The sequence below is a fragment of the Malus sylvestris genome, chromosome 12 (assembly GCF_916048215.2).
Source record: "Malus sylvestris chromosome 12, drMalSylv7.2, whole genome shotgun sequence".
Lineage (NCBI taxonomy): Eukaryota > Viridiplantae > Streptophyta > Magnoliopsida > Rosales > Rosaceae > Malus > Malus sylvestris.
Genome location: NC_062271.1, coordinates 24,387,064 through 24,414,937, shown reverse-complemented (window position 1 = coordinate 24,414,937; position 27,874 = coordinate 24,387,064). Strand labels below are relative to the sequence as shown.

Genomic DNA, 27,874 nt, shown 5'->3' with positions numbered 1-27,874 from the left:
CAGTTCGTGGTTGAGTTTAACTGTTCTACATCTTGCACTTAATAATCTCAGTGGAACCATCCCAGCTTAGATAGGAAACTTTTCTTCTTTGAGGAGTCTTAGACTTGGCCGCAACAATGTTCAAGGAAGCATACCAAATGAGCTCGGGCATATAACAACCTTGAAGACATTCTCAGTTGGGCAGAATAATTTGTCTGGTATGCTCCCTTCTTCAATTTATAATATTTCTTCCATATACATTTTCAGTGTTACTGGAAACCAACTACATGGAGAGCTACTATCAAATCTCGGCATCTTGCTTCCTAATCTCGTAGAATTTTACTGTAGTATCAACAATTTCACAGGAAATATTCCTGTATCATTGTCAAATGTTTCCAGACTTCAGAGGATTGATTTTGGTGGAAATGATTTCACGGAGACTGTCCCTGGAGAAAGTCTCGGAAGCTTGCGAAGCTTAACTGTGCTAAACTTTATAGACAATCGACTGGGAAATGGAAAACTTGGTGATTTGAGTTTTCTCAATTTCTTGACTAATTGTACTAGTCTTCAACACCTGGGTCTTAGCTATAATCGTTTTGGGGGAGAAATCCCGAGATCCATATCCAACCTTTCGACCTAACTGCAAATTCTTTTTCTGGCGGGTAATTTGTTACATGGAAGCCTCCCAAACGGCATTGGAAATCTTATAAACCTTATCAATCTAGATGTAAGTGAAAACTATTTGGCGGGTGTTGTCCCTGAATAAATTAGGAAGCTTGAGAAGATAGGGAAACTGTATTTGTATGATAACAAATTTTCCGGGCCAATTCCATCTTCCCTGGGTAATATGATTCATTGATAGAGCTTTACATGCACATAAACAGTTTTGAGGGAGGTATACCTCCAAGTCTTGGAAACTGCCAGAACCTGTTAGTACTTACACTTTATAATAACAATCTAACGGGCAACATACCTCAAAAGCTTATGGAGCTTTCAACCCTTTCAATTGGTTTAGACCTGTCTGACAATTATTTGACTGGTTCACTGCCAAGTAAAGTGGGTGATCTGGTGCATCTCACACTGCTAAATGTATCAAACAACAAGTTATCAGGTGAAATCCCCAGCACCCTCAGCAGTTGTACTAGTTTGGAAGGCCTCTTCTTAGACGATAACAAATTTGAAGGAACAATTCCTCAGTCTCTTAAAGATTTAAAGGGCTTGGAAGAACTTGACATTTCAAGCAACAACTTATCCGAGCAGATTCCTGAAGTCATAGGCAAACTTGGAGCACTTAAGTATCTCAATCTTTGGTATAATGATTTTGAAGGTGAGTTGCCTAAAGCAGGAATTTTTTCAAATGTCAAAGGTGCCTCAGTTCTTGGAAATCATAGGCTCTGTGGTGGCATCCCACAATTACATCTACCTACATGCCCCAAAAATAAACACCATTCATCTCGAGGACTACTTTCCCCAAAAGTGGTCATCCCTATATCTTGTGCACTTGCATTCATAATTGCTCTATCATGCTTCTTTGGTGCTCGTTCAATGCTGAAAAAATCAAGAGGTGGACTTGTAACTTCACGTTCTTATAAGGATTGGAAATTAGGTGTTTCGTACTCACAACTTGTTGAATCGACTAACGGTTTCTCTGTAGATAATTTGATTGGTTCAGGAAGTTTTAGTTCTGTTTATAAAGGGGTAATTCCTAGCGATGGAACGGTAGTTGCTGTTAAGGTATTAAACCTTCAACAACAAGGAGCGTCCAAGAGTTTCAATGATGAATGCAAAGCTTTAAGAAGTGTCAGGCATCGAAATCTTGTCAAGATCATAACTGCATGCTCAAGCATTGATAATCATGGTACAGACTTCAAAAGTCTAGTCTTCGAGTTCATGCCAAATGGAAATCTTGACTCATGGTTGCATCCTAGAGATGAGGAGCAATCTCCAAGTAAGAGATTGAATTTTATGCAAAGATTGAACATAGCCATTGATGTTGCTTCTGCGTTAGACTATCTCCACAACCATTGTGAAACGTCCATTGTTCATTGTGATCTAAAGCCGAGCAATGTCCTTCTTGATGAAGACATGGTAGCCCGTGTTGGGGACTTTGGTTTAGCAAGGTTCCTCATGGAAGCATCAAATGATCCATCCCTCAATCAAACAATGTCATCGCAACTAAAGGGTTCTGTAGGTTACATTCCTCTAGGTATGAGATTCCATCATTCTAATTTCTTTTTTTTCGGTTCTTATTAACTTATTACTAAAAACCAAATTAAATTCTATTTATTAAAGATATACCATTGACTTTTTTCCTAGAAACAATTAACATTAATCTGAAATAAGATATCAATTCTAATAGTCAATTGCATATGACATCTTATTATCTATATGTATGTCAGGGTAGAGTACGGCATGGGAGGCCAAGTTTCCATACTGGGAGATGTTTACAGCTACGAGATACTCTTGCTAGAAATGTTCACAAGAAAAACACCTATTAATGACTTGTTCATCGAAGGTCTAAGCATTTACAAATTCGCAGCCATGGCTTTGCATGACCATGTCATGGATGTTGTTGACCCTTCATTGCTCCTCAACCTAGAAGCTGATGGTGGTGTTAACGATGACAGATATGAAAGCACTGTGCTGCCAAGACGTAACAATCACGGAGTGGTGAAAGCAAAAAAGGTAAAGGAATGCTTGTTGGCTGTGATGTAGATAGGACTCTCCTGCTGTGCAGTATCACCAAGGGAACAAATGCGTCTGAATATGGTTGTCGGAAAAATGAGTGCAATTAGGGACTCGTACCTCAAAGTTCAAGAAGGCTAAAGAAGGACAAATATATGCTGCTTGTGGTTTTTCTTTTCTTGTTTTTCTCTACTTTTCTTGTCATCACTTTGAACCTTGCCTTTTTATGTTAGCAATTGTTTTCTACGGAAAAAGTTTTCATTTGTATGACTTGCAACTTTCAAATTCTTATTTGTGTGGAGCTATTTATAATTGTCTTGGTTATGTCAATCTTGTTTAGAATCTAATAAACTTAATGCTTAAGCAGTTTATAACATTTCAGTTTCATATATATATATATATATATATTGTAGGATGTGCGTTATGGTTGTGACAGATGATGAAAGATTTGCTTCAAGGCATGTATAAATAAATATGTTGTCTTCCATACTCTATTCGTCCCGTACAATGTGCAAAAGGATATGCGAATAAGCCTTGTAGATACAGTTAAGATTTAACTAGAAACTAATACTACAGATTTAGTTTTTAGACTATCGTTGTTTCAAAAAATCGGAGTATAAAGATAATTCTCACTTTTTTTCTTCTCTCTAGCCTTGATATCACTTTCATGAATTTCTATTTTGTTTCGTGTTCTCTCTAAAACATTTGATTTAGTTGATTTTATAGGCAAATGAATAAGCTAGTATGACTCAAAAACCGATTATTCCATTCTTTTATATTTTCCGCAAATAAATTTAATATATTATATCAGATCATTCCCATTTACAACATAAAATTGATAAATAAGAAAAACAAATTTTGTTGTATGAATTTTTTTTTAAACAAACAATATTATCGATGGAAAAGTGGGCTAAGCCTCACCTTAGACTAGTAATAATATAGTTCAAATTCGTTTTTAGCGAAAGTCAAACTTAAAACCTCTCAACTTACAGTTTATGAAGAATATTATTAGGTAATAATATTAAGCGACAATTTTTAATTGAAACTTAAAAGGTACAAAAAAATAAAATAAAATAAAAATAAAAAACAATCACCCCTATCCGATTCTCTCTCAGTCAGCCAGCCGAGCCCAACTCCCCCAATCGGGCCAATCTCCTCTTAGAGTAGCATCCCTTCATCCGAGTCCTCTCCAGCTATCTTCGGTAAGCTTTGCTCTTTTCGCTTCTCGTTCTTCCTCTCTAGTTTTCGCATATGTAGAAAACTGCTGCTGTATTTTGATTATTTCCATCTAAAATTCAAATTTCTAGTTGAATGCGCATTTGATTACCTGTTTTAGGGTTCCTGTTCTGTTCAATTTATTAATCGTTTCATCTATTTACACAGCATGTTTAATTCTCACAATTTTTTTTCTGTTATGGGAATTAGGCAAACATCGCAATGTCACAGCCCGTCCTGGAATTTTAATTCCGAGGACGTGAAAAGATGAAAATGCCCTTAAACGGGACTAAGGGGCGAAAATTTAACAATTGGTTTTACTTAAAGTTCCTAAGTTATTTGGTTTTAGGAACTTAAGCTAGGCTTAAGTTTGGATTTTTATGTTGGAATTTATGAAATTGGGATTGGGTTGGACACGTGGGATCCCCACACCTCAAAACCCTCCCCATAACCCGTAACATTGTCTCTCTCTCTCTCCTCCCTCACGAAACTCTCAGTTCTCTCTCCCTCTCCTTCGAACTCACACGGACCACCACAAAACCACCCTAAATCTATACCAACGACGAATCTAAGACCACCATTGGAACCCTGAAGACTTCACGAGCACGATGGTATCCATTTCAGGTAAGTTCTACTTCGGAAACCCTAGTTTTTAAGGTCCCGTGTTTATGTACTGTTCATGATCTTTTAAATGGTTACGTTTTAGGCTAAAACAAGATCACAGCGAGCTTTAGAAAGTCCCAAGGAAGCTCGGAGTACTTCGTTTGAAGGATTTGGACGTCGGGATCACGTGGTTCCATTTTGGCCGAATTTCTTGGGAATTTTCCGGTGAGATTTCTTGATTTTTAGAGCCTTAAAGTAGTGTATTGTGATTCTACATGTTTGGGGCTTCAATTTGATATATTATACGAAGAAAATGGGTGAAAAACGAAGGAGAACAAGGCATTTGAAAAATGCCCAGAATCCGGCCACCGGAGAAAAACCAGTCCGGCGAACTCGCGAGGAAGAAGGTGCGCGTGGGCGCGCGTGGACCCTTGCCTTCCTTGGCGCGTGGGGGCGCGTGCTACAGTAAAAAATTATTTTAAAAATATGTCGACGTCCGTGACGTCGAGTAGATCACTGTGGTATATTCATATACCCAAATTGAGCACCGTATGAGAAATTTATTAAGGATTGTTGGTTAGGTGTTCGAATAACGTTTTATAGTTTTTGCATTAGGTGAAAATGTGAATTGATGATCCGACCGTTGGATGGTAATGAAATTTTAGGATGTTATCCTAGAGATATATTGTGGACCTCTGGAAGTTATGGATTTAAAATCTGAGTGGCAGATCTTCCGGATCGATCTACGTAGTGACGTATTTTATATAAGTTATATATTCTATCGATATGAATTCTGAGGTTGGATTTGATTACTGTTCTAGGTGGCGATCGTCATGACGCCTTGGCGTATTGTGCTAGGGAGTTGTAGGGCGAACTCCAGGTGAGTGGGCAGTTTTGTTTTCCGTATATATATATACTTGACGTTTTCCCAGAAATTGAAATTTAATGAAAGTATGCTTTAAATGCAATGTATAAAATTATATGAAAAGTATATTGAAATGTGAATTGAGATGCCATGCATAAAAGTATATGAAAAGTATATAGAAATGTGAATCGAATTGCCATGCATGAAATGATATGAAAAGTATGAATTGAGATATGATGCATATGAATGAATGGTGCGGCAGACGCACAGGTGAGTATCAGGTGAGTATTTAATTACTGTTATGATGATGTTGATATATATTGAGCTCAAATCCTGCACCATGGTTTAGTGCTTATAGTATTCACCGCATCGCACGCTCGCCTTGGATCCAAGTAGATGCTGGTCGCACAGTCCACGCGGAGTGGGTGCGACGGGCCAGTCGTAGAGTGTTAGTGAGATTTCGACTGGTGGGTGACCTTAGATTATGTGCACAGATGATTGATGAGAAAGCACTAGAGCGTAACTTGTGTGCAGAAGGCCGGACAGGTCACAGAGGTGACTCCGGCAGAGTGAGAGTGATAGATTTTGAGCTCTAGGTTCAACCGTACAGGGCCATTAGAGGGCCTCCGGTTGATTACTTCTTGCACCTGATATAATTATTGTTGATGCATTCATACTTAACTGTTGAATTCCGACATGGCATGGCATATTTGTATTGAACAATGTTGAGTTAATGAATTGAAGTTTTGAGATTATATATGTATATTTATATTTTACATTTCTGGGAAAGTATACAAGTTTTACGGAGAGGGGTTACAATGTTTTGAGAAAAGTTGGATTTGAAAAGAATTTGTTTTACTGACCCACTCAATTTTGGTTTTGCGCCCCTCCAGGTTAAAGAATAGCTGAGGTGTGGTGGCTACGAGGAATTCAGCGGGGTTCTGACAGAATGGATCAAATTAGGACTCACCTTCGGGTGTATCAACTTATAAATGGTATCTTAAAGCTTCCGTACTGTGCAAATGGTTACGTCACTCTCACGTGACGGCCAGCATGCCCTCCTTCGGGACGGGGTGTGTCACGCAAGCACCCAGAAGTTGACAGAGTAATTAGAAATTAAAAATTTTGGATTTTTTGGGTTTTTTGGGTATTGGAGTTATGGGGTTTTTTGGGTATTGGATTTTTTGGGTTTTATTATTTTTGTGCATAGTTGTAAAAGAGTTTGCAAATATTCGTAGTTGATCGATTAGTTGCATGATTTGTGAATATAAACATCCTACAATTTGGCATGAAATTGTTAAAAAGTATGCAGATTTGCAAATTGGTTGAGTGTCGAAACTTTTGAATGTGCATTAGCGTTAACAATTGATGCAGGAGCATCTGAGGGGCACTTGAAAGCTAAGTCGGCTGCCAGCCAGCTAGGCTAGGATTCTAGTTAATTTGGGGATAGAGTTTTTATCATTTGGATTCTGTTTCTACTGTGATTTGGCCCTATTTGATCCGCTGGACAGAAGCTTATTTTACCCTGTTGTTGCAGGAACATGGCGAAGCATCATCCTGACTTGATTATGTGTCGGAAGCAACCTGGAATAGCTATTGGAAGGTTGTGTGAAAAGTGCGACGGTAAGTGTGTAATTTGTGACTCTTATGTGCGCCCTTGCACGCTTGTTCGGGTTTGCGATGAGTGCAACTATGGATCTTTCCAGGGAAGGTGTGTTATTTGTGGTGGGGTTGGAATTTCTGATGCTTATTACTGCAAAGAGTGTACTCAGCAGGAGAAAGATAGAGATGGCTGCCCGAAAATTGTGAATCTGGGAAGTGCCAAAACAGATCTGTTCTATGAACGGAAAAAGTATGGTTTCAAGAAAAGATGATAATTAGCAGGTCATGTTTTGCTTAGCTTCGGGAAATCATTTTGTTTTGTTCATCATTGAGGCTTAGCCAATATTACAATCAGGTATTTTTCTTAGGAAACTTGCTTGTTACTGCTTGTATGTTTGACTGTTGTACTTTCTCGTTCGATGTGTTTCCAACCTACTCTCATTATGTGGCTAGTCTAATTAAGGAGTTAATGACTTCCATAATTCTAACTCGTAATCTTTGTATGTGGCATGCATCTATGGATGTTTGAACTCCTCGGTGTTCTTGGAGCTTTGTTAATCCAATTTCATATGTGATTTAAGATTCAGTAGATGAACTCGGCATTTCCTTTTTATCTTCTACTGAAATTGTGAAATGGATGTATGAATTGGGGACTCCATGCTAAAGATTGCTCAGTAAGTCGATGCTACTCTTTAAAATCTTTCAAAATCTCAATTGAATACACCCCCGCTTATTAATTTTGGCTAGGTAGTGTTCCCCTGAGATTAGGGTAGTCAAAAGAACAGATCCCATTACTATGCGATTCAAAACTTATGGTCTACAAATGAACACCTTTGTTAGATGATCCGGCCATTCAGATTTCGATCAAGCTCTATGGAATGTGAAGAGTCATATAAGTGTGAATTTACAAAAATATTATTCATTTCTCTTCTTAAGAACATAGATCATTTGCGTGAGCGAGATTATTGGAAAACATGTATTTCAATATGTACGTATGAGTATAATACATTTTTAGTACATTAGAGTTGTTAAATGTATATTTCAACGAATCATTATGACGTGTACGACAAACAGAAGCACACAAATTTACTAATGAGGATAAATAATCAACAAATAGTTTTATTGTTGGTCGCCACACAAGTTCAAACCTCATTGGATTTCCCACTTCATGCATAAAAGAATTGAGACACGTTGAGTTGTTGAGGTCAGAAGAAGATACAAATTCGTTTTAACACAATTAAAAGCGTTTTAAGAAAAAATGTTTGGTTTTTTGTTAAAATGATTTCTGAAATTGACATAACTTCTCACTTTGGTCCCAATGATTTATAATCGATAGAAATGGTCCATAAAATTGCTCATCGTCAATCATTATGGTTATTTCGTGAAAAATCTTAATTAAATTGAGAGTATTTTTGTCAAATCAACCTCTCCACTTGAACTAATGGTTTTTTCAATTTCCCTGAGATTTTGCACAAAAAATCAAAATAATTGCCGGTTGACAATCACATGGATTACTTTTATTAATTTTAAATCTCAAATAACCATTTTGGTTAAAAAACCACAATGTTTTTTAGTTCTAAAAGTAGGTAAGTACTTTTTTAGGGTTTACTTGTTTTTTTACTAAAAACTGTTTTCAAAAATATTTTCACTAAAAACGCTTTCAGTTATTTGAAAAGCACTTCTAAACGAGTTTTTTTTTATCTCTGCTCCACATAGAAGCCACCACAACCATCATTGGCTGGTCAAAAATGCCAATGGGCAACACCAGGATACCCTTTCCTCCTAAAAGATGATCACTTGCAGCAATTGATACACGTCATGAACCAATTTTCTCAATTCAAGCAGTGCAGCAAATTCTCCCATCACTTAAAGTCAAGGCAAATTTGTCACCTACCCTTCAACTTCACTGCAATCAGCAATCGCTTGGAGCTGCACCCCACTTTATTATTTTCTCCCATCATCACACATGCTAGTGACTAGTTTAGTGACTAGGAATGGGAAACAGATTGAGATCAAGTTCAAGTTAGTCTAACTAGTGATACGATGAAGCAGTGTTGATCTTCATTTGTAAGTTTAAGGTCCTGGGTTTGATTCACATTAATAGCGAGAACATATTATTTTTTGTGTTGAGTTTAATATCTAGTAAGTGGTTGACCCATTGTGTGGCCTAAACCAGCCACTTAAATGCAGAATAATGTTGTATCCAAAAAGTTCTTTTAGCCCCCCTCCCTTAGAATAGATTATCCTCTTTAGATGAGTCTTTCATGCAATAGAAATGCTACCTCAAGTAAATTGTATACTATTGTATGGAAGAACAATATGGTTAACCGCTATCCAACTCAATAGTGGTCTGTTTACTTACCAAGAACGAGAATGTAAGTAAGTATAATTCTCACTCCTGACATCATGAGTTTACTAAAATGCAAGGAATAAAAAGGTAGCATAATCCCTTATTAACTCATCCGAAAAGTAAGTACGCATACCCTAAAGTATAACTGAAAAAAGAGTTCCGTCTCATCGAAATAGTCCAGTTCAAGCCAAACCAACAACTGACAACCAAAGCATCCATCCTTCACACTTCTTTTGTACTTGGCCATTTAACTTTCCCACTTGCACCAATGCAAACATTGCCTATTTAGAAAGATATCCCTCCCCCGAGGGTTTAACCTCCCCACCACCACCACCCAAAACCCAAAAACGATGACTTGGCTTCACACAATCCCTCCACTTGGCAGCCTGGAGACGTGTTGCCCTACGAGACAAAACCCACCAAGATCCTTCATCCGGGCAGCCTCAATTTCCCCTTTCCTCCTTCCTCTCCCACCACTTTGAACACTTCATACTCCTCTGGCTTCACTACGAGACAAAACCCACCGAGATCTTTCAGTTATATACATCCCCCCTCACCTCCTCTGTTTTCCTCTCTCTCTCTCTGAAAAAACAAAATGCATGAACCTTGCTCTCGAAGTATCCTCACCCATTAGCATTACTTGCCCACAAAGCAAATCAAAAACCAAAATTCCAAAAGAAATCCCCCACCCTTCGAATCCCACCTCCTATTTAATCCCACACATCTCTCTGTTTTTCGTCGCCATTAAAACCCCAGAAAGCTTTGCTGTTTTTGTTTTGGTTATGACAAACGGCTCTCACAGCGGCAATGCGTCGAACACATTCGAGGCATTCTACGAGGGCTGGCTAGTCCAGCAAGAACACTTCCTCGATGAGCTCTTATCGGCCCAGCAGACGATCGACGAGGCCCGAGATGAAGACCTCCGAGATTTGGTGTCTCGGGTTCTCTTCCATTACCAGCAGTATTACGACGAGAAATCGCGACTTGGACAGCGGGATGTTTTACTGGTTTTCTCGCCGACGTGGTATACTTCCTACGAAAGGAGCCTGCTTTGGATTGCCGGGTACAAACCGGGTATCGTATTCCGGCTCGTGACCGAGTCGGTGCCCGATTTGAGCGACCAGCAGCGGGTCAGGATGGCCCGGCCGAGGGAGGCGACCCGGGTCGAGGAGCGCGCGCTCACCGACAAGCTCGCCAAGATTCACGAGACCGTGGCGGCGCCGCCGTTCATGGATGCGGTGCGGCGGTACGGGAGGGCCAGGCACGGGGATATCGTGGAGGACGACGCGGTGATCAAGTCCCTTAAGTCGGCATTGGAGACCGTGGTGGAGAATGCCAACTTGCCGAGGACGACGATGGCGATGAAGCTGGTGGATTTGCTAAGCTCGGGGCAGGCAGTGAGGTTTTTGACGGCGGTGATGCAGTTTCAGTTAAGGATTCGGAGTTTGAGGTTGGAGAGGGACGCCGAGAAGCAGCGGGAAATGAGCGGAGGCGGTGGTGGTTGGAATCCAATTAGTAGTAGGTGGTAGAATTGGGAATTTTTATTTGACATCTAATTTAAATTTAAATTATTAATTATTTATTTTACCTTATTGCATAATTACTATTAAGTACAAAATAAAATTAATAATAAAATTTAAATTTATCAATAAACCCATTAAATCCTATCATTACTTCTTGTTTATCGTTCATCCCGGCTAAAACCCTAATAACTCTTGTAGAGAAAAATAAATTTTTTTATTGATGAATTGCGATTTTGAAGTTTTGAATCCTCTAATAAAGTACGACTCAAAACACCAAAAGACTTTTACTGTTTGTATGCACCCAAAACACCAAAAGACTTTTACTGTTTGTCTGTGCCGCAAAACTTTTTGCAACACTTTTGATTAGATAATTCAAGCTTAGAGTTTTATGTGTCTAAAAAATTCAATTAGAGATGTGATTTTATAAAGGGAATGGGTATAAATATAATTTAACATTTTGAATTGAGTTTGAAATAGTAGTTTAGGTAATAAATTTGGGTTTAAAGAGAGATTAATTCTGTAATAAAAAACAATATGGGTGAAAAGAGTAAGTTAGGTATAGAAATAGGTTACATGGGTTCAAACAAAATGTATGGTGGGTTTAAAGAGAGATTAATTTGAGTTTTATATTTTGGAGGAAAATGTATGGTGGGTTTGGCTATAATTTTGATTATGGATGGTAATGGTAATTTTGAGATGTGCATTATGTTATATTTAATAAGATTGCATTTCGCAATGGAGCTTGGATGATGAAAATGTTTTTTAATATAATTGATATAAACTAAAGTTTTGAACTTAGGACAGAGTAAATTTAAATTTGAAACGCAGTGAATATGATGTAATTTGTTTTAGTTACAAAGAAAAATGATACTTTATAAGTTTTCCATAAATGGGGGTAAGGCTAGCCGACATTCACCTCTTCCAGACCCTGCGTAAAGCGGGAGCCTTGTGCACTGGGTACGATCTTTTTATAAGTTTCGATTAGACATCAAAAATATTACTAAAGGGTATGATCTTAGGAATGTATGGTCAATAGAATGAGACTCACTAGAAATATTACTAAGAAAGGTATGATCTTTGGAATGTATAGTTAATAGAACGAGACTCGACTAGACTTCTACTCGTACTTTTCCTCCGCTTGGAGTCCAATTAGATCAAATTCCAATCGCTTAAGGAAAGGTTCCTGGATGATCAAGAGAACAAAACTTGATTAGACACTTCTAGTCAAACTTTTCTCCCACTTGGAGGCCAATTTGACCAAACTCCAAGCACTTAAGAGCAACATTTTATCTTATGAACGACAATTGTTGATTAAAAATGTCTTCGAAACTCATGGGTGTGTAACGGCTCCCTTGGCCTTGAGGGGGAGAAGACGACATTTTGGAAGGTTACAGTCAAAGATGTAACTACTTATGACATTTAGCAGCCCGTTAAAATCTTATCCTACAAAACCCAACAGCTTTTGGTGGTAATTTTGCTTTTGCTTCTGTTGTGGTATGATAATCTGGTCAATACAGACGCCCTAGGCAAGCTTTCCTTCGACCCAACCACCGAGTTTTAGCAATCTTTGGACATTATGCCGGGGGCGCACAAGCCCAGGTATGGCGCTTTTTTGGCGAATAATTTGGGGGTCTGCTAGGATCATTTATTTGTCTTTCAGAACTATACCGATACAATGTCTAAAAACAACGATTTATAAGGCGTCCTTACTTTTGGTTGTCAATGGATGAATTCACTTCATCCCTTTTGACATCAGACAACCTTGTTATTAATGAAAGAAACTTGCGGAGGGAGTTGAGATTCAGAGAAGTTACACTACAGACGGCTTCGCTGGGTTGATGCAGCTGGCCTGAAGCTGGCAATGCCAGTGACTTCCCTACCGGTGACCAAGGCGTTGATGTCATACGTGCCTTCAAATGTGTAGATGGGTTCCAAATCACCGAAAGCCTGTAAGGTGACCTCAAAATGAATGCATTTAAAAGGTGACAGAAATAACTAAAAGGTGTACATATATAACAAACGACCTTCGCAAAAGAAACAGCCTCTCAATGGCACGTTTAAGATCCAACGCAATCAGATTCCTACGCTAAAAGAGTCAATAGCAAACTTTACCTAATCATTTACTGACAAAGGTAGGACAGAGGAATAGGTATACAAGTCAATAAGACGCAGCAAATTTAAAATCAATCCTATCATTGCCTTCGAGTCGTAGCTTCAAAGTTCATCTAAAGATTCTAAATATAAAATTTTAAATCCACAGATAAGCAGGAAGTTACCTTTGCAACAAGAAAATCAGATAAGATTCCATTGCCACCAAGTAATTCCCTCCCTAGAGCAACCGTTTCCCTTGCCCTCAGAGTGATCCATGACTGAAAATTGCACCCATTTAGTATTTTGAATATTTTGAATATTTAAGCAATAGGATAACTAAATGCATCAGGACGTCATTTTTTCTTACCTTCCCCATGCTAGCATGACCTGGAGTCATTTTACCCGCCTCATACATCTTGCAGAGGCGCCAGCCTATAAGAACCATAGCTTGAACATTACCAAGCATACGGACAAGTTTCTCTTGGTTGATCTGGAAAGCTGCAAGAGGGGCTCCAAATTGTTTCCTCTCCTTCAGATACCTTTCAAATCCTTATAATTTAGACTTAATACAGAGGAAACTTGAATTACGGTAAATGGAAGATGAGAGAGAGAGAGGGAGAGCGCCACTTAGGCATGTTTTTATACCTGTGACACATATCATAGACCCCCATACAAAAACCAATAGGTTGCCAGGCGACCATGACACGCGAAACAGCAAGAACCTGTATTCAGTGGTTTAAAGCAACATCAAATCAATAAATACTCATGAAGACAGCATTATACGTGTCACTCTCACATGTGTGAGAAATGAGAGACCATAGCACATCTGTTTTATAATAGGGCAACAGAATGAAAATTTTTGCTCCATGCTCTGTAGAAAGAAGATTCAGAGTTATAACTTTGGGATAATGTCGTCATAACTTTGGGATAACGTCATCACAGTATCAAGTCTTCTCTCTCAAAAGGGGAAAAAGAGCCATTACAAAAACCAAGATGAATCTCTAGTCAAGCTTAAACATGTCTTGTTTATTAAACATCAGCTCGAATAAGAAGTAGAATTTATGCCTAAATTACTCTAAAGGGAGAAGATTAAACAAATTGCAATAATGCAGTTTTGCAGCTTACCTTGTTAGTATCCTGAACAGAATTAACACCAGGTAGCCTTTCCATTCTGAACAATGCGTAAACCAATTTTATTTTCTATTTTTGTAGCTGTCAGTCCAGGGGCATTCTTCTTTACTATAAATCTGAAATAGAAGGAGAAAAAAAAAAGCATTCAACATGAGAGTGCTGCTACGGAAAACCATCATGCTAAATTTTGGATGCATCTAGGCATCTAACCACCAAAGCAATTTGGAGGCAAGGCAAGGAGAAACATGATCAGAAAGAAATAATCATAAATTCTGAATAATTTTGAAGCTTAACAAACAAGTTTCGAACACATATTGAGAGGTTGTTCGCATGTTTATGTTTTTACATACCCATTAATCTGATTTGTTGTTGTATTCCTAGCAAAAATAATCAAGACATCAGCAAATGTACTGTTTCCTATCCATCGCTTTTGGCCTTCAAGTACCCAACCTCCTTCCACCTGATGATCCCAACAACACAAGAATACGTGATATAGCATGATCGGAGCCATGACACCCAAAAACCAAAAGAGCATGATAATACCATTTAACAGAAATAAAGAAGCAAATGAGAAGGTTGAAATCCTTGACCTTTGTTGCTGTTGCTCTCAAGGCACTCGCATCACTTCCATAGTCAGGCTCAATCAAACCCTTTAACATGCAGATAAACAGATTTGAGTATCTTGACATTAGCATAAAAAGTTATTAGATACAAATATCATAAAAGAGCATCTTACCCAGCAGGCGACAGTCTTAAATTCAGACAAAGAAGGTAGATATTTCTGCTTTTGAGCCTCCGACCCACATAATGCTATTCTTGACAGTCCAGAAATGTTAACACTAGTTATAAGTCTTGACTTGTCAACAACATCATTTTTTCAGTGAAGGTTTGGTTATTTATAAAACAAAAAGTCAAAAATAAAATTATCCAAATTCTAACCAATAGTAAGCATTGCTGCTGAGGAATGAACCAAGAAGAAAGTGGAACAGCTTGCATCAACTCTAGCAATTTCAGCTGTAGCAAAAGCATTTGCAGTAATAGAAAGACCAGGACACCCATAACCCTGATAGAAAGAAGGCCAAAAGCGAAATTACCAACCACAACAACAACAACAACAACAACAACAAAGCCTTTTCCCACTAAGTGGGGTCGGCTATATGAATCCTAGAACGCCATTGCGCTCGGTTTTGTGTCTTAGCGCGATTTCGTTCTGAATTCATTTTCATAAGGATTCGACGTGACTGTGGAGTGCCGGCTGTCGACTACCTGACACCCTCCCCCTCCTCCTTTACCCGGGCTTGGGACCGGCCATGTAAGATAAACTTATTAAGATATGTATTAAGCACCTTGATTGTCCCACCAGCAATGCGCAAAGCACCAAGCTTTGGAATAATTTGAAATGGAAACTCTGCCTTCTCCCAATACTGAGAAAACAAGTTCGCAGATCAATCTCCTTGTTTTTGAATGTATATTAAATAATTAAATATGGACTGTTTTAGCCTTAATATGAAATGCAGAAATGGTTAGAGTAAAAGGGATACCTCTGCCATAATTGGAGCAACGTCTTTCTCCATACACTCTCATACTCTCAACCTAATAGCCTGCTCCTCAGCTGTCAATAGATCATCAATCTGGTAATAATCCGAAGCTGTAAATTTTTAAGGCCAAGAGACAAGATTATGGAAGTTAATTACTGAAGTTGCCCGTTTCTTCAAATTACAAATCAAAATCACAACAACTAAAGAGGTGCACGAGCAATGTACTAAATATTCACAAAGAAATAAAGTAAAAACAAACCAGAATGCAAAAAGTGAGACAAGATGAATACACAAATCCGAAAAATTCGAATCGATAGTCTGGATTCACATAAGTTACATAACAAGAGGAAATCCTGAACTGTTTTACAAAAGACAATTTCTCCATAGACACACATACAAGTTTATCTATACGATATCTATTATATAATGATGGTTAATGTTCTTACTGCAGGGAGGAAAAGTAGAAGCCGGCGTTGCTTGCGGAAAAGCAACTGAGACATCCAATGCAGGGGAATTGAAGTAATTCGTCCTCTCATTATTCTTAAAATCATCTGCAGGACATCAGCAAAACAATAGCAACCATTAAACCGAGTCGAAAATTAGAAATCACAGCCACATACTCAGCTTATAACAATTGCAGAATGCCCAAATCAACAACCAGAAGCTTCAAGTTCAAACCAAGAGCTTAATTCCAAATGCTAACTCAAGAATTAACCCACAAAATAAAAAATCGAAATTTCAGTATAATTTCCATCAAAGTTGTGATCTTTCCAAGTTCTAAGAGATCCCATATGACTGTAATTTGTAAAAAAATAGAATTGTGCAACCCATCATTTCTGATCGTTAAAAATTCATAAAATAAAAACTAAAAAAATTGAACTAAAACCCAATAAAAATTAATTAAATAGCTGAATATTTTACCCTGATACGGCGGAACTGTCATGGTGGTGAGGAGGAAAATTGGCGGAACTGTCATGGTGGTGAGGAGGAAAATTGGGGAGGTCGAGATAGCTACGAGGTTCGAAAGATAATAATAAAAAAAAAACTAATAAAAATGATTCGAAAACTTTTATAATGATAAAGATAAAATAAAGGGTAAAATGAATAGTATCAAGTTTGACTTTTTAGTGTAAAAATGTGGTCTTTCGTTATAACGAACAGTATCGTGGGCTTTTCGTTAAAACTCCCTAATAAAAAAAGGTATGTTATCCCATATCTCATTTTATTTCTCACACATCCTTAATAATTTAGTTTACAAAATTTAGTCTCGCATTACTTATTTTTCATTATGCTCCCGTATTAGCTATATCATGCGTCATTGTATGAGTGGATGGAAGTTTTATCCTTATTTGTTTTTCAGAGAAATTGGTCATTATAGTATTGTTGCTGAAATAGCATAAGCAATTGATTGACGGGTACTGTCGGTCCATTTTAGTTTTCTTATTTTTGGTCCGTTAGGTCAATGGGGCTTGTAGTATATTCCCTTTTACCCATTGAGCCTGTACTATTCTTGCTAATCATTTTTAATGGTTTTTTTATTTATTTATCTAAATGGTTTCTAAGATTGACACACATCTTTACTTTGGTTCTTGAGATTTGAAATCGATATAAGTAGTCCCTGAGATTGTCCACCATCAATCATTTTGTTCATTCCATGAAAAATCTGCATTAAATAAGGATAACATGATAAAAATACCATCAATTCTTGTCAAATCATTTTGGCCCATTGTTTATTAACTTGAGAGTATTTTTGTAATTTTAGTCCTTATTTAACAGAATTTTTACAAAATGACCAAAATGATTGATGGTGGACAAACTGAGGGACTACTTTTATCGATTTCAAATCTCAAATACCAAAATGAGAAGTTATCCAGTCTCAAAGACAATTTTAGCTAAAAAAACTTTTTTGAATGTGCATATAAACTTTTTCTTCTTATTTTCCTTTTGAGATCTATTATTGGCATATTAAAATTTAATTATGCACTTTTCGTAAGAGTATTTATCTTTCTAAATAAAAAATTTAAAGTGCACAATTAAATTTTTAGAGTGTCAATAATAAATATCTTGCTTTTAAAAGTTATTTATTTATAAATATTAAAAATATAATTGTAGGAATAAGGAGTGATTTCTTCTTTAGGAGTCGAATAATGTCCCAAATGATTAGTATCTCGACACGACCCACTACCACCCCTACTTCAAAGTTAGCTCTAGAAGTGGGCACAATAACCCATCAATTGGTGATTCGAACCATGTAACCAATTTGGTTCAGTTTGGTTTTCTTTATATAATTTGCTCTAATAAGAATAAGTTGTTGATACATGACGAGTTTTGTTTTGTAGACATAAGCGTAATCACTTTGAGTAAAACAAATGTGCTCCTTGTACGCAGTCAAGTGCTTTCTTGCAAATCAAATTAAATTACAATTGAACGGAAAAAATTGCTTGTATGAAAAGAAAAAAAAAAAGATATTGCTAATGCTTTCTTTTGCTTTCCGTGACGTCTTTTGGTGATGTCTACTTTCATCTACTCCATTTGTAATGGCTGTGTGTCAACCAAATGATGCAAAATGCAAGCAAACATGCCCAAAACGACTCCGTTTTGCCTTCGCTTCCAACGAAGGGATTGCCGACTGCGTACCGAATGTGAAATAATCGCGACCGCAGAGGATACAACCCTGATAAACAACGGCTAAGCACCTTTTTATTTATTTATTTCATTTAATTTCAATTTTTGTCATTGACTGATTCGAAAGCTCTTAACAGTAGGAACGTCATCGGTATGATCACTGAAACAAACATAGAAAGTCTCCTCCGCTAGTCCAATCCAGCTGCTTTTGCAGAAAGCCAAAGATTTCAGCTGCAAATTCGAATTCGCGATGTTCGCCAAGCGGCTTTTGCAGAAAGCCATAAACAACTCTCAGGTAAAATCGTATTCCCAAGCAATCATATTCACTATAGCATCCCATCCACGGCGTCCATTCTTGCTTTCGACCCGATTCAGCGCCTTTTGGCCATTGGAACATTGTGAGTTAAAATGCACCTCCTTTCTTCTTTCTTCTTTTTTGTTTATGCTGTTTTCGGTGTGTGAATTGATCGAAAACCAATCTACTTAGCATTGCGCACGGTCATGTGGTTAATGATGTGTTGTGCTAAGATAGCACCAAACCCGTTGGAACCAACTCTTGATAACCCACAGGAAATATATCAAATGAAATGCAAGAACAAAATATTAAAGACACCAAGATTTTAACGAGGTTCCTCAACAGTCAGTGTAACTGGAGTACGTCCTCGGAGCAGTAGGAGCTCACCCAATAATCCACTATCAACCAAATGGGAGTTTACAAAGTGTTGGCAATCTCACAACCCAAATAACCCAATACACCCAATAACTCTCACACTCTAAAGAAACAAATAGAGAAAGAAATATCGTGATTAATTTCTTCTCTATACAAAGCTCAAAGCTATTACAACAATAACACTTTGATGGAGTGAAAACTATCCAATGAAAGGAACAACAACTCCTTCTCTCAAAATGGTACTGCAGCAGTACCTTCTTTCTCTCTCTCTCTTCTCTTCGGCTCACCAATTTTCTGCTCACTTAAAAAACAAAAGGCAGCAGCTTCCTTATCATAATATAGCCATTCATTCAAGTCACCCCGTGACTTCCCATGGACCAAGAAAACTTTAGACAAAGTGCTTTTCTTTTCCCCAAAACAAGGAAAAAACATCATAATGTTGTCCCTTTTTCTTTTCCTTTTTTTTTTTAATAGCCGAAAGTTGTTTGTTTGGCCATAATTCAACAATCTCCACCTTGGCCAAATTCCGAAAACACCATGATAAGCCAACCAACACAATCAACACAAAAATCACTCCCAAACACTAGCAAGAGAACAACTCATGCCGAGCCAAATGCTCCAAAACTCCTACTGCTCAACGCCTTCTTTATATAGGCATAATGTGAGCCAAGTTCAAATAGTGAACAAACTTGGCTACACCAACAACCTTAGTCAACATATCAGCGGGGTTGTCTTTAGTTGGAATCTTCTGGAGAATGATTTCCCCTTCACCAACAATTTCACGAACAAAGTGATAACGCACATCTATGTGCTTGGTCCTCGCATGATGAACCTGATACTTAGCCAAATAAATGGCACTCTGACTATCACAATGTACCTCCACCTGCTTCTGATCAACCCCCAAATCTCTAATCAACCCATGTATCCAAATGGCCTCCTTTATAGCTTCAGCAACTGTCATATATTCAGCCTCTGTAGTAGACAAGGCAACAGACGACTGCAAAATCGACCTCCAACAAACTGGTCCTTTAGCCATAGTAAACACATAGCCTGTAGGAGACTTCCTTCCATCCAGATCACCTGCATAATCTGAATCAACATAACCAACTGCAAAATGACCAATACCAGAGTCATCTATCTCAAAGCATAAACCAACATCTCGAGTACCATGGAGATACCTCAATATCCACTTAGCTGCTTGCCAATGCTCTTTACCTGGATTATGCATATATCGACTCACCATGCCAACTGCATGAGCAATATCCGGTCTAGAGCATACCATTGCATACATCAAACTACCAACCAAATTTGCATATGGTATATTTTTCATTTGCAGCTTCTCTTTATCATTTTTAGGACATTGTAGAGAACTCAATTTAAAATGAGGAGCCAAAGGGGTACTAACCGGTTTGGTTGAATCATGAACTCCAAACTTCCGAATCAACTTCTCAAGGTATTGTCTTTGATTCAAACTGACCAAACCCTTCTCTCTATCTCGAGTGATCTCCATGCCAAGGATCTTCTTTGCTTCACCAAGATCCTTCATCTCAAACTCATTCTTCATTTGTTTCTTCAATTTCTCAATCTCTTCAACATTCTTTAAAGCAATCAACATATCATCAACATATATCAATAAATAAATGAAAGACCCATCTTGCAACTTCTTGAAGTACACACAATGATCATATTGACTTCTAGAATAATTTTGGCCTCTCATAAATTTATCAAACCTCAAATACCATTGTCTTGGAGATTGCTTCAAGCCATAAAGTGATTTCTTCAATTTGCAAAACAAATTCTCCTTCCCTTTCACTATATACACATCCGGTTGACACATATAAATCTCTTCATTCAAATCACCATGTAGGAAAGCCGTCTTCACATCAAGTTGCACAAGCTCAAGATCATACTGTGCAACAAGAGCTAACATAATGCGAATTGAGGAGTGCTTCACAACCGGAGAAAAGATTTCATTGTAGTCAATGCCCTCCTTTTGTGCATACCCTTTAGCAACTAATCTTGCTTTGAATCTCACATTGCTTTTCTCATCAGCATCTTCCTTCTTAGCATACACCCATTTGCAACCAATAGCTTTCTTGCCCTTAGGCAATTTAGCTAACTCCCAAGTCTTGTTCTTCAAGAGAGAATTCATCTCATCACCCATGGCATTGCACCACCTCTCCTTCTCCTCACTCTCAATGGCTTCCTCGAAATTGGATGGAATCTCATCAGTGATAATAGGAAGAGCAAAAGAAACATAGTCACTATACCGAGCTGGCTTGGTAATTTGTCTCTTTCCTCTGTTCTTGGCAATAGACTCTTGAGGTGAAACTTCCTCTTCAACTTGAATAGAATCTTCAAGTTCAACTTCTTCAACATCCTCATGGTCTCCAACTTCTTCACTTGTAGTGGCTTCGACATCAGCGGAAATAGGATTTGAAGTACCAGAGGCAACTTTCTCAAGCTCCACCTGTTGGACATCTTTCACATTCTTCTCAGAGACTTTGTACATACTTTCTTCATCAAATGTCACATCTCTGCTGATTACAAGTTTTTTCATCTCTGGGCACCACAACCTGTAACCTTTGACACCACTACTAAAACCAAGAAAGATAGCCTTTTTGGCTCTAGGATCAAGTTTATTTTCAGTCACATGAAAATAAGCAGGTGAACCAAAAATATGGATATAGTCATAATCAGAAGAAGGTTTTCCAGTCCATACCTCCATTGGTGTCTTACCCTGAACAGCAGCTGAGGGTAACCGGTTGATGATGTGACATGCATAATTAACTGCCTCTGCCCAAAATGACTTGCTTAAACTCGACTGAGACAACATACATCTAACCTTCTCAAGCAAGGTTCGATTCAATCTTTCTGCAACTCCATTTTGTTGTGGAGTTCCCCGAACACTGAAATGTCTCACAATTCCTTCTTCTTTGCAAACTTTAAAGAAAGGATCGGATGTGTATTCACCACCATTATCCGATCTCAAAATCTTAATCTTTCTCCCAGTCTGGTTCTCAACCATTTTCTTCCAACCCAAGAAAATACTTAACACCTCACTCTTGTGCTTCATAGTGTAGACCCAAGACCTTCTTGAATAATCATCAACAAATGTCACGAACCAATGTCTACCACTCAAAGAGGGAGTCGTTGTAGGACCCCAAACATCCGAATGCACATAATCAAGAATGCCCTTCGTCTGATGTACAGCAGTACCAAACTTCACTCTAGTTTGCTTCCCCAAGACACAATGCTCGCAGAAATCAAGCTTACAAGTCGTGGCACCTTTTAGAAGACCTTGTTTCACAAGCCCTTATAAAGCTTTTTCACCGGCATGGCCTAATCTCATATGCCACAGTCTAGTAGTATCAGAATCGGATGTGCCCATATTTTCTGAGACTACAGATGCTTCACCTGTCACAGTGCTTCCTTGCAATAGATACAAATGGCCACATCGAGGAGCTTTCATCACAACAAGTGCACCATAAGTAACTTTCAATGTCTGTCCATCTGAATGAAACCTGAAGCCCTTGGATTCCAAAGTACCCAAAGAAATAAGATTTTTCTTCAAATTCGGTACATACCGAACACCTGTCAACTCTTTAACCATGCCATCATGCAACTTCAAACGAACTGTACCAATCCCTTTTGTTGTGCAAGGATTGTCATCTCCCATGAACACAACGCCACCATCAAACTCTTTCAAGCTTGAAAACCAATTCTTGTGAGGAGTCATATGATGAGTACAACCCGTATCCAACACCCACTTAGTAGCACAATCAAATGATGAGGAAGTGGTTAAAGCAAAATCAGAAAAATCTGTTTCAACCTCAGCAACATTAGCTTCAGAACTTTCTTTGCCTTTGGTCTTCAATTTAGGACAATCTTTCTTCCAATGGCCCTTATTATGACAAAAGGCACATTCATCCTTTTCCAAAGGTTTTCTACCTTTAGAGTTTCCTCTAGGTCGAGACTGTGATTTTTTCCTGCTAGAAGATGACCTCCTCTCCGATGATCTACCTCTAACAAATAAAGCTTCAGATGTACTATCATGATTTTTATCTCTATGCCTCATTTCATAATTCATCAAGGCATTTGACACATCTTCAAATTTCACAGTTTCTTTACCATGCATAATAGTGGTAACAAAATGCTCATAAGAGTCCGGCAAGGAATTCAACAATATTAAGGCCTTATCTTCATCCTTAATATCCTCATCTAAATTTAACAAGTCGGCAATCAACTTATTAAAAGCATCAAGGTGTCTAATCATTTTTGTACCTTCTTTGTATTGGAAGCGGTAGAGCTTTTTCTTCAAGTGTAGCCGGTTCTCTGCACTCTTCGTCATATACTTGTCTTCCAATTTTTGCCACAACACACTTGCTAATGTCTCCCGCATCACAAAATACTTCTGAGTTTTTGCAAGGCATAACCGAATTGAAGAGCAAGCCCACAAATTTAATTTTTCCCATTCCGGCTTCGACATAGTTTCCGGTTTCTCTCCCAACGCGGCAAGTAGATCTTGTTGAGCCAACACATCTTTGACCTCACATTGCCACATCCCGAAGTTGTTTGTGCCATCAAACTTTTCCACTTCGAACTTTGCATTTTGCACCGTCGTTCTTGCAAACCCGGAGCTGCTTCCAAAAGGATTTTCATCTTGCCCGTCTGACATCTTTGGCAACTAGACAGTACCCAATAGCAACTAGTGCTCTGATACCAATTGTTGTGCTAAGATAGCACCAAACCCGTTGGAACCAACTCTTGATAACCCACAGGAAATATATCAAATGAAATGCAAGAACAAAATATTAAAGACACCAAGATTTTAACGAGGTTCCTCAACAGTCAGTGTAACTGGAGTACGTCCTCGGAGCAGTAGGAGCTCACCCAATAATCCACTATCAACCAAATGGGAGTTTACAAAGTGTTGGCAATCTCACAACCCAAATAACCCAATACACCCAATAACTCTCACACTCTAAAGAAACAAATAGAGAAAGAAATATCGTGATTAATTTCTTCTCTATACAAAGCTCAAAGCTATTACAACAATAACACTTTGATGGAGTGAGAACTATCCAATGAAAGGAACAACAACTCCTTCTCTCAAAATGGTACTGCAGCAGTACCTTCTTTCTCTCTCTCTCTTCTCTTCGGCTCACCAATTTTCTGCTCACTTAAAAAACAAAAGGCAGCAGCTTCCTTATCATAATATAGCCATTCATTCAAGTCACCCCGCGACTTCCCATGGACCAAGAAAACTTTAGACAAAGTGCTTTTCTTTTCCCCAAAACAAGGAAGAAACATCATAATGTTGTCCCTTTTTCTTTTCCTTTTTTTTAATAGCCGAAAGTTGTTTGTTTGGCCATAATTCAACATGATGTATCTTGCTGCTAAGCATTGCTGTTCCACATTTCTCGGAATTGCTATTCGTTTCTGTGGTACCAAAACGTTTGAATGGCAAAATACACATGTATATTTGGTGAAGGCATGAGATTACGTACATCTATTTGGAGATATGATATCCCTGCATCACACAAATCACATTGTTGTTTTGATTCTTATTTGTTTGGTAGGGATGGGAGGATTAAAGTAATCGGTGGTGATGGTATTGAAGGACTCTTTATATCCCCGAAGCAACTGCCTTACAAATACATTGAGGTATCTGTGTGCACCATTCATTCCCCTTGTTTAGTTACAAGGATAAACTATCAATAGTAAAGTGTTTAGGGTGAAACATTTTGTTGAATGATATATTTATATAACTTTTATGGTAAAACTTTTTTTTTCCTTAATCACAAACACATCCTTGAATATTATACGCTTGTCTTATTAGTTGTTGGGTCAGCAAACTAATTCTTCATACTGTATTTTGGCAGTTTCTACAAAACCAGGGTTATTTGGTTTAATCATAATAACAACCTCCATGCGATGTGCAAAACACTTTAAACATTTTAAAAGTTATCAGTATAGAGTTGATCAGCAATTACACAGTGGGTGCACAGTCCTTGGTTTAACTAAAGACTTGGAGACGCTTACCTTGATTGAAATATTTTCCTTACGCTTTTTCAAGATGTCTAGAAGCACCCGGGTCCAAAGTCTCTAAACTCAAACACCATAAAACACATCATTCAAAAAATCACAACTTAAAAAAGGTTGAAAAATTAAAACTTGGTAAGCAAAATCTAAGAGGGCTAACAAATTACCTGCCCTTGGAGCAGAGACTAGCAAATCCGCCGAACCGCAATGATCAGCCTTTCTTTCATTCGTGTGTATTGGTTGTTCTGCAAGACTGATGCATTCAAACCTTTAACCCCATTGCCCCAAATTCAAACTCTCCAAAACCCTAAAAGCAAATAAAACAGAGCAATCAAACCTAAATATCTAAACCCCTTTTGACCAAAATCCATAAATTAGAACATAAAACCCCGACCTGGGAAGGTCGGAGCATGCTAGTCATCACCGTGAGGTGACGTAACCATAAGGGTAAGTGACGTAAAAGTGAATAAATTTAAAACTAATTAGAACTATTTATACTAAATAGTGAAAGAGTGCGCAATCGTGGGAAGAACCCACTACAATTATTCAGAGCGTAATAGACAGTGAGACTACAGAAGAGTAGTCAAAGCAACTAAGTACACTTATTACATAACAGTGATACGTTTGTACGTCTAACAGAAGAGAATGTCAGAACTGCCGAGATTCCTCGAGTGCTACAAAGAGTACAGCTATCTAGGTCCTGGAGGGGCGAAAAACAAAGTTGAGTGGGTCAGCAAAACAATGCTTATACGAAATCCTTTATTTTCGAATATACTAACCCTTCACCGTAAAACAAGTATAATTTCCTTAAAACATACTACGTAAGTATGTAAACAATAAATCAACAGCATTATAGTAGTATAAAAATTAGAAATATGCCAAGTCATGATGTATCAAATGCCACAATAATATAATCAAGTGATAATCAAGTATAGCTAAGTGCTCATCCATCTAAGTTGACACACGAGTTCGAATAGATAATTTTTGCCATGAACAAGACTGGGTGTAATCAATATGTTCTAGTACTATGATCAAGTGAAGGCTGGTGCAGAAGCACGTCACATATAAGTCGGATTGCCTAATGCAATCTTCCCGACAGGACTGGCACCTAACTTGGATCCAAGGCCAGCGAATGGTGCGATGTGAACATACACGTGAAGGACTGGCCCTGACCGTGGGGCAAGTACTAATACTAGTGCAGCAAGATGAGCATGTACACATATGTATGAATGCCATGACAGTAATATCTCAACCATATAGCAGCATTTATCACAATTATATCGCAATTATCAATTATTTGGCAATATATACGCAAAGTGATGTATTTATGCAATTTTGGAAACTATAAATACGTATAGATAAAAAAATAAACTGCCCACTCACAAGTATGTCATTAGGTCGTAACCCCTGAGCCTAGCTTGGCCTCGAACGTCCTCAGGATACGTTTCCCTTATATGTGAAATAACTAAAATAGGATTAATTAAAACACATATACGGAAACCTAAATAAAACCCTCATAATTTGCTTAAACCTAGGGTTTAATATACCATCGTGACCTACTCGACGTCACAAACATCCCCAAATTTTTAAAATAATTTTTGGACGGCTCACGCGCCTGCAATGGCACGGCTAGACGCGCCCCCACGTGCAGGCCAGTGCCGTCAGTTAGCCTGACGTCGTCAGGAATATTCCGTCAACTCTGACGGAATATTTCGTCTCCTTCTCCGGTTGTCCTGGCCGTCACCGTTGTCTGCAACTTGATTTTTCGCCGGTTTTCTGGAAAATTTTCAAACTCACTATTCTCATTCATTTCTCAGCCATTTTTGACGTACTTTATATGGATTTGAAGCTCGTGAAGAGTAGAATCACGTTATACCTGTTTGGAGTCCAAAAAATGAATGGAGTTCCCCGGAAAAAGCCTCGAAAGTTCCGGCCAAAAGTGAACTCTTCGAAACTTGGTCGTTTCACTTCCAAATTTCTCCCAAATTGTTGTAGGAGCCTCGAGGAGTTGCGTAGAAGCTTCCCCAAGCTTCAAAACTTCCTAATTCGCTCGAAAACATGTCGAACTCAGTTTGCCTGAGTTCGACGTTGAAAACTCGTCCATTCCAGGTTTCAAGAACATGGTTATGTTTGTGAGGATGAGATGAACACGAAAACGAGGTTCTTGGGTTCGATTTGTGAGCGTTGAAGCTCGTTTGAGGGGTTTTGCAGAGAAAGAGAGTATACGGGAAAGAGAGAAGGAAGAGAGAGAGAGAGTTCATTTTCTCTTTTTCTGATTGGGGGACAGAAATGAGGGATTGGATGGGATTGGTGGAGTGCACAGGATGGGCTAAATAAAAGCTAGGGATATGGCTTTTAGATTTTCTACTGTAAGGGAAATCAAAATCTATCCGAAGTAGATATTTCTACACTGGTAGGAATTCTCATACACTCGTAACAACGTGTACAATTTAAATGCAATAACGAGAAATAAAATAAAAGCGATATGAATACGTCCACGTCACTTGCCAATAAGGGCATAACTGTCAATACACATACTAGGGGAGAAATTACATAGGAAAATTAGGGACGGGTCGTCACAGTTTATTAACTTGAGAGTATTTTTGTTATTTTAGTCCTTATTTAATAGAATTTTCACAAAATGACTAAAATGATTGATGGTGGACAAACTCGCTTTTATCGATTTCAAATCCCAAATACCAAAATGAGAAATTATGTCAATCTCAAAGACCAGTTTAGCTAAAAAGTCTTTTTTGAATGTGCATTAGAAACTTTTTCTTCTTATTTTCTTTTTGAGATCTATTATTGGCACTTTAAAATTTAATTCTGCACTTTTAGTAAGAGTATTTATCTTTTTAAATAAAATTTTAAAAGTGCACAATTAGATTTTTAAAGTGTTAATAATAAATATCTTGTTTTTAAAAGTTATTTACGTATGTATGTTAAAAATAT

At 38.0% G+C, this 27,874-nt stretch overlaps 3 protein-coding genes and 2 pseudogenes across 4 annotated transcripts in view; 3 read left to right on the top strand and 2 right to left on the bottom strand.

The window, feature by feature from the left end:
- Positions 1-203: 203 nt before the first annotated feature.
- The window catches only part of LOC126592392 (probable LRR receptor-like serine/threonine-protein kinase At3g47570), a 33,070-nt gene continuing 5,399 nt past the window's right edge, over positions 204-27,874 (top strand). The window contains exons 1-2 of the mRNA XM_050258078.1: positions 204-2,185; positions 2,384-2,664. Coding sequence (XP_050114035.1) covers positions 850-2,185; positions 2,384-2,664 — 1,617 coding nt within the window. The 5' untranslated portion in view covers positions 204-849. The remainder of the gene's footprint in view (positions 2,186-2,383; positions 2,665-27,874) is intronic.
- LOC126592410 (PHD finger-like domain-containing protein 5A) overlaps positions 3,779-27,874 on the top strand; it is a 32,422-nt gene continuing 8,326 nt past the window's right edge. The window contains exons 1-2 of one of the 2 annotated variants that reach the window (XM_050258103.1): positions 3,779-3,866; positions 6,885-7,231. In XM_050258103.1, the coding sequence (XP_050114060.1) occupies positions 6,889-7,221 (333 nt within the window). In that variant the 5' untranslated portion in view covers positions 3,779-3,866; positions 6,885-6,888 and the 3' untranslated portion in view covers positions 7,222-7,231. Of the gene's footprint in view, positions 3,867-6,884; positions 7,536-27,874 lie in introns of those variants that run through there. The other variant, XM_050258104.1, reaches the window with a different exon arrangement.
- LOC126592400 (protein ZW2-like) lies at positions 9,312-10,886 on the top strand. The gene has a single exon (XM_050258090.1). It carries the CDS (start codon positions 9,899-9,901, stop codon positions 10,826-10,828), a length of 930 nt encoding a protein of 309 aa, XP_050114047.1. The 5' UTR covers positions 9,312-9,898; the 3' UTR covers positions 10,829-10,886.
- LOC126592395 (acyl-coenzyme A oxidase 4, peroxisomal-like) lies at positions 11,788-16,607 on the bottom strand (annotated as a pseudogene).
- Positions 12,446-27,874, bottom strand: part of LOC126592402 (acyl-coenzyme A oxidase 4, peroxisomal-like) — a 166,094-nt pseudogene continuing 150,665 nt past the window's right edge.

Coding starts and splice junctions, on each gene's coding strand:
- LOC126592400 (XM_050258090.1), top strand. CDS start 9,899: ATGAACCTTGCTCTCGAAGTATCCTCACCCATTAGCATTACTTGCCCA.